Source organism: Leptinotarsa decemlineata, unplaced genomic scaffold (assembly GCF_025532065.1).
Source record: "Leptinotarsa decemlineata unplaced genomic scaffold, Ldec_3_MD MMD2_P_RNA_scaffold_7, whole genome shotgun sequence".
NCBI classification, from domain to species: domain Eukaryota; kingdom Metazoa; phylum Arthropoda; class Insecta; order Coleoptera; family Chrysomelidae; genus Leptinotarsa; species Leptinotarsa decemlineata.
The window spans coordinates 7041717-7052102 of NW_027412534.1; the positions used below are offsets into that span (position 1 = coordinate 7041717).

Here is a 10386-nt window from a genome sequence, read left to right on the forward strand (position 1 = left end):
GGTGTTTTCAATATAATACAATCATGATTACGTGAAAATAAAACTAATCTAACTTTGGAAGAAATCATAGAAGGTTTTTGTCAAGCCTCAGCTTTAGATAGTCTGTATGCTAATGCTTTACGTGAATATTTATTTTATTATAAACAAAAATAGTATATGATAAATGAGATAGTGTTGTAACATTTGTTTCAATTAATGTATGAGGCGAAAAAAAAATTCAACTCAAAAAAGTTGTTTGATGTAATAAAATACCAAAATTTTAGTATATATTTTATTCAAATTATATCAACGTGTGTGTACAACAATGAATAAGTATACGAAATTTCAATATATTTCATTCAAATTATATCAATGTGCACATGTACAATAATAAATAGTATACAAAAACTGAAATACTCAAACATATTTCTGTTTACGTCAATTCTTGCAAAGTTGGTGGACTCCTACCGCTGTTGAATCTTCTCAGAGTAACACACACCTATCAGTCACATTCAAACAAGGACAAAATTTTTCAATGAATCACATCAATAGAAATAAAATCCAAATGATAACCTTATTTCAAGCTATAGTGCCCCCAAGGTAAAGTGTCGGATGATTTGGGGATTAATTTTCGTTTATCGTCGTGTGGACTCGAGCTTATTTTCACCTGCTTGATACTGAAAACGTGGTGAGGGTATGATCGAATAGTAAACTGCTCACATATTTTTTCTTTAAAATTTGTAAGACAATCGATATAATCTTTGAAATTAATTTAATTTTTGACTACATTATATCGAATTCTCTTTGATTTTTTGATAACTTTTCCACCCTGTACCTTGTAGGTGTACATTTTGGAACGCAACCCTGCATAGTGCGTGATGATTTTACCATTTGCCTCTTATTTCATTAACCCTGGAATTTTTTTATTCACAAGTAGAATTTGAAACTTATTATCGGGCGACTAATCCCAAGTATCAAATTTTGAAAGGTTTTTCTTAATGAGTTCTGAATAGACATCTTCACACGTTATTTCGTAGATGAATCTATCTGTATCTGTATATATTAACTTGCAAGTTTCTCTACCTAGAATGGGCACCATGAAATCGTAATGGAAATCAAACATGCATGTTTTTGAAATATCTAATATTGCCATTCCAATGTACAAAGGTTTATTGAAAACAAGTTCTGTCTTTCTCAATTAAATATCCACCAAGTTTGTATCGAAAACGGTTCGACTCTGAAATCGGGGGCTTACAATTAAATTTTAGGCGCCATAACGACCGTTCCAGGAATTCACAAGTTTGAACACCCTGCATAACCGAATATTTTTCATCGTTCTTCCAAAAATAACATTTACCATTAGTTTATATAAATTTTTGCCAAAGGAACTGGTGGCTGCAGCCCTTAAACGAGTATTCAATTCGATGTAGGGATGCAGCCATGCAGACTGTTTGAATTTCACAACCCGATGAGTTTTAGTTATAATTAAAGCGTTTTTCACTGCTTGTTTCAAGTTGCGACAATGCAAAATATATTTGTCTTTGTTATACAGGGTAACCATTAATTTTTTTGTTGGGAATTTGGTGGTGCTTGATGCTCTGGACAAAACGGAAAATCTTTATGTGAATCATGTGATCGCTCATAGTATTCCAAATCAACTTCCAATATGTAGCCTTCTGAAGCATTGTCAGGAATTTCTTTTACATCTTTATCAAAATTTTCAACCCACTGAAAACCTTCGTAACGTAAACATTCTGACATTGCCCACCCATATAAATTATTAATGTCTAAATATAAAAGATATTTTGAAGGTTTTTTGGGATTGTATTCTTCCATATATTTACTGTTTGCTTCAGAATATATATTTGAATAAACCGATATTTCGCCCCTTAGCCCTTTTCTACAAACATAATCATGTCAATGTCTTCTAAAATTCGTGACTTACATTTCGTATACTTCAACATGGCATCCCACGTGTACCCAGGCATAGTATAATACCACGCGGGGTCCAACCCATAAGTTGCCATGCTTTTTGACGAAAATTTTCAAAAGCGTCTGCCAATAATAAAATATCTGTTTTCAAATATAGGTCTGCATACGATGCCAAATTCATAATTTCGAATGATTCCCACACAATTTGTGCGTGAGCATATTTCTCTTCTGTTATGTATTCATCATTTGATTGATTATAGAATTCTTCTCGTGATGTTAACTCGGTGTCATTCAATTTGTCCATGCTATCTACATAATCATATGGAAATACCCCCTTCCTGGTGAGAAGAGCAAATTTCTCATCATCTAAATGAATACATTCTTTTTTTTTTATTTCCAAATCATTTTGATCCAATGTGGATACTAATTCATCCAACGATGTTCCCATGAATCGAAAAAAATCTATAAATCGAAATTTAATTTCAGTTTCAGCATCGTTCTGTGTAAAGGAAATGTATTTTTCTTTATTTGAGGGAAGTATGCTTACACATCCTCTTTTTGCGCTATCTTTTATAATGAAGTGACTGTCGTATCCTGAAAGATTATGAAAAGTAATGGGTACCACGAATAATTTTCAAAAGTTGACATTACTTGGTGTGCAAATCCGCGAAACGCCCCCGATCAGTGATAATGATCGTACACGATAACATCTTTGGGAGCGAACGGTTTTTCGCAAATAAGAAAAGTCGTTGCAGCACCGATATTTGAAGGCACTGTCATCGGCTCAATATTCTTTATTTTTGATTCAACAAATTTTGCAATATCAGACAACTCATCGGCAAACCATTTCATACAGTCTTCACCTCGATAGCTTTTGAAATGAGAAAGACTGTTCACATAGGAACACTTTGAGTAGTAGCCTACACTGAAAGGTATATGTTTTTGGTATTTTGTAGTTTTATTAGATATGCTTTCGTTTCGTTTCGCAAAAATTAAAAACGGACATTTTTGTTTTTAAACATGATTTCAAAATTCCACATAATCGTATATAGGAAAGGAAATTTTAGTCATTCACTTTTTCGCAAAAAACAGTATGATCATTTAATTGTTGCTGACTTGAAAAATAATTAAGGCATCTATCACAAAAGAGTTTTTTTCCATTTCTGTTCAATTGTCTACTTAATAATCGGGACATATCTTTGATCCAACAATAATGGAATTTAATTTCAGTCTCGTCATCATCATCAAGAGTGAAATCTCATAATCATTCAATTTTGGAAAATATTTGTCTTGAATTAATAACAAATTAACATGTCTGTCTCGTTTTGTTGTCGTGAGTCTGGCAGGTACTACTACATATAATGATTTTTCCTTTGCTTGATTCAATTCCAAAGTGTAAACATTCACAGAAATATCATTAGTTTTTTCAAATTTGGAAATTTGATGTAAATCCATTGGAGTATTCATCCCTGTAGTATTCAAAACTGTAGAATAGTGTGGATTTTTTGACACTCTTTGTGGATTTATTGCTACAGGATACAAGGCGCTTATAATACTCCAAAAGAAGCACATTTCGTCATTATTTCGTACATTAATGCATGCCTGCTTCCTTGCGATTTCTTGCAGCAATGGAATGAAAGAAGAACCGTCCAATCACATATTTATTTATTGCTACTTCCAACAAAAAAATTTTACTCAAAGCCCACCCCGACTGTTGTTCTTCAAATTCGCCTAATTTATTCAATATTACATCCACAGTGTTTTCATTGTACTAAGCAGCCAAGTCCGTACTTGAATCGATAACTTTATCTAGCGTACTGAAATATTTGCGATTAACAATATCCCCATCATTCAACTTTTTAATAAAATCCCCTGATAATGTAAAATTAACTTTGAGGCATGACATTTGTTTTAAAATCTTGTAAATCTCACGTTTGAATGATGAAAAAGCATCATCTAGTAACTTTTTAGGATCTTTATGAGTCAAATTGATGATTACCCTCGTTGTTACTCTACTATAGAAAATATTGTTAACATTTTGCCACTTTACCCTGGTGCTCCGTCGTTTCAAACCCGAGCCTATATATTTATCATTCCATTTTGATAATCACTTTAAAGCGTTTCAATTTCCCAATTTGTGTAATTATTTTCTTTTTTTCCCCAACCGAAAATTCAATTTTTTTTCATAGCTAAAACGCATTTCTTTATATGTTCATTAATAAATTGTATAGCTTGTTTGGCAATATAATCCGAATGATTACCTTGTATCTTGTAAAATGTATTTATCCATGACCGACTTGATTTTTGGAAAATCAACCATTTGGATTTCATTTATTGACATGACTCACCGATATTTTGTTCACAAATGGAATTCTTGATGTAATGAGTCGGTTTTGGAAGCTGCAGAGATTAGAAGCTCGTTCTGGGGAAACTATTGAGATGGTTCTGAAAGCTGCTGTGATTTGAAACTCGTTCTGGAAAGGTTGCTACGACGGATTTGGATGTAGTTGTTGAGATGACTGAACTGATACTGCACACGTTGATGTAGTGTTCTGAAATAAATTTGATTTTCAATGCAAATATACACCAAAGAAAAATTAAATTCAAGAATGGGGGTAATGTCTTTCACGGAGTGACTGTGAGAAATGATAGAGCTACAGTTATAATTAAAAAAATCAACTGTCATTCAAAACAAGAAATTTAAAACACATATCCTGCAAGTACTAAACACATAAAAAGTATTGAAAACACTACTTTATGCGAATCATATCTATGAATGAAAAAATGTTCGAGTCGAACAAAAAGTATTGTATACAACCACAAACTCTATACATTTATCGAACAAAAAAAAATGGGAAAGCAGTACTAACCTTAATTTCGTACAATTTCAAATGAACCAACACGAGAGCGTATTTTCCTGATGCAAAATTCTCCCAAATGGGGGATGATACTCCTCCGTCACTCAGTGTGATAAAAATTGTTGTTGTTAATTGGTTTCCTCTCCACGACCGAACTTGAATTTTTGGAAATCCACCTGCGAGAAACCAAAAATAAAAAAGAATTATTATTTCAAATTATACGAACACTCTCTCAACAAACGACAACATGAATAAAAGTTATTCGTACCTTACTATGCGTTTTATTCAACTAGAAAGCTGCTCACAAAATGAGCTTCTGTTTACAACATTATACATGTGTATATAGAAAAGCTATGGCATTGTTAAAGGCAAATAGATAAAATACGAGAAAACTCTTATTAAGCTTCCCAGTTATGAGGCTGCCATCTAATAAAACATCAAAACAAATTGTACGATACAATAATCACTGTAAAAGATAGTATTCGAGAAAAATGGATGTCAGCAATTACCGATTCTTATCTTTTATTCATTATTGAAGATTGAGAATTGTCATTTCTTATCTTCTGATGTATGTAGGATAGAAAAAGTAGCCCAGGGTTGGCTTGAGGATTACGTAATTACCTCCTAACCGTTTTGTATTACAAATTAATTGAAAAAAACGATAACCCTCAAAAAGTATGTGTGAAAAAACATTCAAGTAATAAATCTGAGAAAAATTTTGGAAAAATTAATGATAATTCAACAAATCTCACCACCTTTGAATTAAATTGAATTTGAATAAATTCATTTGTGTCAAAAACGTATAAAAAATCTTGCAATAAAAATTCATAAAGTGAGCATGAAGAACACTTTCTTTCATATACAATCGTTGTATTTGTCACTGGTATCACTTTCAACTGATACAACTAACTCATCATTTCGCCTTGCAGGATGTATTTATAGGAAAATAAGTGATGACATATTATGAAATCAAACAAAAAGTCTTTGTTTTGTCGTTTTGAGAACTGCATGTCTCTGGATGCTGATTTAGCATTGATAGTGATCAATGTCACCTTGGTTAGCAATAGGAAAATAGGTGATGACATATTATGAAATCAAACAAAGAACCTTTATTTCGTCGCTTTAAGAAATACTTATCTCTGGATGCTGATTCAGCATTGACAATTATCAATGTCACCTTGGGATTGAATAATGAAATAGGTGATGACATATTCTGAAAAGAACAAAGAAAATCAAAGAGTCTTTGTTTAGTCGTTTTGAGGCGTATTGGCGGATGCCTATTCAGCATTGGCATTGATCCATGTCACCTTGGATATGAATATAGAAGGTCTCAATGAATATGTGAACCTTTGCTGTCTAGCTTACCTCAACTCAATACCAAATTGTTATAAAGCCACGTGTCTGGCTTTATCGATAAGTGATAGCGATATTTCTGCAAACTTATATTATATATTTTTACCAACTTGAAACGAAACAAAAAATTTACTGTTTCAATCAAAATATCCATTTTTTTCATTAAATTTCATAATTGTTGTACAACTCCAATCATAAACGTCAAATTCCATTTGTGGCGTCTTTTTCTCTAGCCTAGTTGCGTGTTCTGAAACAAATTCAACAGTTTTTTGTATCTAAATAACGAAGATTTAAAATATCAACTTCAATTCACAATTGAATGGTGTTTTCTTTGGAATTGCGACTGCGCGAATACTGCTAACTGACCCTCATTAACTGATTTCGAACGAATCGATTTCCATTGTTTACATCTATAATCACTAGCCTTCACGCTTGGAATTTCACCTACATTCAGTACGTTTACATACGAAACAATATATATTATCGTAGTGGGAAGTACAAAATTTGTTTTTCAGCATCGTTGACGACATATTCTACACTCTGATGCTGGAACACTTTGTCTTGAATGTCTAAATTATTCAACTGCTTCAGAACATTTTTCTTTTCCTCATATATATGATAATCTTCACTTATTTGTTGGACACGTCTCTCAAATTCCTCTAATTTACGTCTGTGTTCTCTGAATGCCATTATATTACTGATTTTTGTTCACCAACGACGTACGGAACAACAACGTATTTCGAAATGTCATTGTCAAATACTTCGCTCCCCCATTGCCTTCACATTGAGTCAACAACCCCTCGACACTTTTGGGTGCCATCTCCTCTTTCTCCTGATGATGCTAACTTGGTTAATAAAGATACGAGACTTAGTGTCCTTCTGACATGTTGGAACACTAGACTTCTTTCAAACCGACATGTTTTTTCTTAAATGATATATTTTTACGCACCCTGTACACTTCCGACGCTATGTTTTTTCTTTTAATGATGTATTTTGAGACAGCCCGTACACAGTCGTATTCCTAACCCTTCATGCTCAATTTTGAAACCGGCAACACACATTGCTCAATGAACAACGATTTATTTTACAACCGGCAACACCTGCTTGCATTAGGAACGTAAAACATCGATACCATCTCCATCTCTCTTTGCCTCGATTACGTCACACGCGTCTCTCGCTCTTACATACACATACACATCTTTATATGAAATAATAATTCTTTTCCAAATATAAGTATATTTTCCTATCTTCAACATGATAATGACGATTAGAACTTCCCTAACATTCTACGGAAATCAAAAAAATGCGGTCAGGTATATAAAATGAGTCAATTTCGGTTCCGACAAAACTTACGCTATAAATACCCAACATTCGCAGTTACTTTCAATATCTCACGTTGGTGTAGAGGCTAAGGACAATGTCTACCACGCGGACGACTCGGGTTCTATTCTCCTAACTATAAATTTTTTTTGAATTAGAATCACGTGACTGGAACGTGACAAGGGGGCCGAGGGGTGATGCGGAGTCCCAAAATGGGCCGATAGTGAGGCGGATTACTAAGGAGGCCGAGTTCCACGCATGAATCGCTACGATACTCATTCAATCTTGCGTCGATGACGTCACACGTTTCCCCTATTCCTGTTTGAACCAAAAATTGCGAATGGTTTAGCTCCATTAAAGTCGGACCTAAAGTCGGTCCGGATCAAAGGAAGACGAGTCGAATCGAAGTGGCGGAAACGCGAAGCCGATCGGCACAGAGATTTTGGTGCATTGTCAAAGTATTATTTTCCAGTTCGCTGGCGGAAGTCACGGATGTATGTACTGCGCTGCGAAAATAGGTAATTTTCGAATAATGAACTGGACTAACGAACAAGTTTTGGCCTTGATAGGGCTCTATCGTTCTCGAAATGTACTGTGGGGTTCCAAAAACCCATTTTACAAAGATAAAAATAAGAGACATGACGCCTTCATGAAAATTGCTCATGAGTTGAATGCAGATAAGACCGAGATTGAGAAAAAAAATCGCTATTTGCAAAGTCACTTCAGCAGAGAATTAAAAAAAGTAAAAACTCGCAATTCCGGCGATAGATTAGAAGATGTTTATACAAGTAGTTGGTTTGTATTGAAATCCATGATGTTTCTAGCAGACAAAAATAAGCCTAAGGAAACACAGGATACGGAGGTAAATGAGAAATACAAAGAGCTTCATTTTTGAACGATTTTATTTAACTTCACAAAGCCTGTGATTTTATATCCAACTTAAAGATATATATTATGCCATCAACTCTATTGTTAAATCTAGACTGTAATAAACAGAGATCTGCCAAATTAATTTTTAATTTTTAGTGCATTTTTTTATAAAATCGTTCAACTTGAAAAGTTTTGTTTATTTATTTTATTATTATTATAATTTTGAAATCAACAAAATAATAGTTTATAGTTTCGAAGTTCTTCTAATAATATTTCATATATATGACGGATGTCGTCGACATAGTCTTTAACACAATCGATATTGCCACGGAACCTCGCCTTCTGGTGTGACAAAATAATCTTTAAACCTGTCTCTCACGCATTGAGCATGTAGTGCACATCGCCTCGGTAAATGAATAACGGAGTTTTGTTCTGACGCTTCACGCCTCCAAATTCCTGGGGTAATCATTCCCGAGTCTAAGCATTCAATGTTGAACGATCTGGGGGGATTATATATATCGGACGATTCTTACCTGAGTAAATAAATTATTGCCATCACTACTTTTCTGGTTGTTTCTGGCTGTAATAACATAGGTTTCCGCAATGATCTGAATATACTTCACATGATTCCAAACACATTTTCCGACATTCTTTGGCCCTGCTCAGACGATAATTGAAAATTTTCTATTGTGATTCTTTTTCCTGGATTCCTGGATAAGGCTTCATTATATTTACTGTGAGTGGAAATGCATCGTCGCCCACGAAAACGTAAGGTGCGGTTTGATTACTTCCTGGAAGCTCATTATCAGGGGGAAGGTTCAATTGTCCACCTTCAAGTAGTTTGTTTATTCTAGTGTCACTAAAAACACCTCCATCAGATATACGCCCTTGACATCCCACCTTGGCGTAAATGAAATTATAATTTGCGTCGACCACAGCAAAAATCACTAAGCTAAAGTAATGTTTATAGTTAAAAAATTCGCTGCCACTATTTATTGGAGCTTGGATAGCTATGTGTTTCCCGTCCACCTACGCAATTCGGAAAATTCCATCTCTTGTAATAGTCCTGGGCGATTATTTTCCATTCCAACTCGTTCCGAGGCATCTGAAAAAAGGTAAAATTGGTATAAACATGTTGAAAAGTCTAATGTTTAAAAATTGTGTTTCAGGAATCACAAGAAGAAAGTGAGGTTGAAAATGAGGAGATCGATTATAATGAAGAGAGATCTGACAATACAAACACGGCGACATTTGCAGAGAAGGATGTGATAACACCTAGCACTAGCGAAAAACGAAAATTTCTGTCTACCAAACAAAACAGCAGCGTCTCAAAAAAACCCAAAACTGAGGATGCAGTTTCAGGAGCCTATTCGATCCTGAAACACATACATGAATCCAGGCAAGCAAGAGACGAATATACTTTGGTTGGGGAAGAAGTGGCCGCTCAACTGCGCAAACTACCAACAAAATATTCCAAGATCGTGGCACATCAAATTATAAGCATTACTCTTTTCGAGGCCAGACTAGGAAAATACAACGCGCCAACATCCTCCTTTTCACCTATGCCATCTGTTTCAAATTTGAATATATCCACGACCCAGTAGCCCCAAAATAACTTTCCATCTTATGAACCATCTGTACCTTTTCAGAGCTCACATATAGTAGCACAGCCAATCAACACCTCATATTTCTTGGGCCAGACATCATGTTCTTCATATTCAGTATCTTTTGCTTTACCGCTGTATGTCACCACTCCTCTCTCATCATTCCCAACAACAGAAAACGAATTAACCACTGATTCCCTACTGCTTGATTTATAGTTTAAGCTATAAAACTGTTATTTTGTAAAAAATGTTGAATATTATAAATAAAGCACTTGTTCCATTTCAACAAATTATAACTTTTTTCTCAGCATATTTTAGAAAATATATCTAATCTAAAAAATCAGTTTTCTGCAGCTAATAATTATAACTTTACAAGATATGATTATTAGAAAGGAATAATACCGAGGGGTGAACCGTTGGGGTGCATAAACTTGTGAATTTCCAGGATGTCCAAGGGATGTCCGGGGATA

The 10386-nt window shown here is 34.3% G+C and overlaps 1 protein-coding gene and 1 long non-coding RNA gene across 2 annotated transcripts; one reads left to right on the forward strand and one right to left on the reverse strand.

Annotated features, from left to right (window-relative positions):
- Positions 1 to 279: 279 nt before the first annotated feature.
- Positions 280 to 5750, reverse strand: LOC141480356 (uncharacterized). The gene is made up of 3 exons (XR_012464291.1): positions 5038 to 5750; positions 4782 to 4945; positions 280 to 4463 (listed from the first exon to the last, which is right to left on the reverse strand). It is a non-coding gene; the product is annotated as an uncharacterized lncRNA (long non-coding RNA).
- Positions 5751 to 7814: 2064 nt separating this feature from the next.
- On the forward strand, positions 7815 to 10182 carry LOC141480357 (uncharacterized). The gene is made up of 2 exons (XM_074170277.1): positions 7815 to 8304; positions 9482 to 10182. Exons 1-2 carry the CDS (start codon positions 7939 to 7941, stop codon positions 9914 to 9916), a joined length of 801 nt encoding a protein of 266 aa, XP_074026378.1. The 5' UTR covers positions 7815 to 7938; the 3' UTR covers positions 9917 to 10182.
- The last annotated feature ends 204 nt before the right edge of the window (positions 10183 to 10386 follow it).

What these genes read in the sequence shown, in the direction of transcription:
- LOC141480357 (XM_074170277.1), top strand. Translation starts at nt 7,939, where the DNA reads ATGTACTGCGCTGCGAAAATAGGTAATTTTCGAATAATGAACTGGACT. An exon ending in AGGAAACACAGGATACGGAG is followed by an intron (nt 8,305 to 9,481) that starts GTAAATGAGAAA and finishes ATTGTGTTTCAG; the next exon opens with GAATCACAAGAAGAAAGTGA.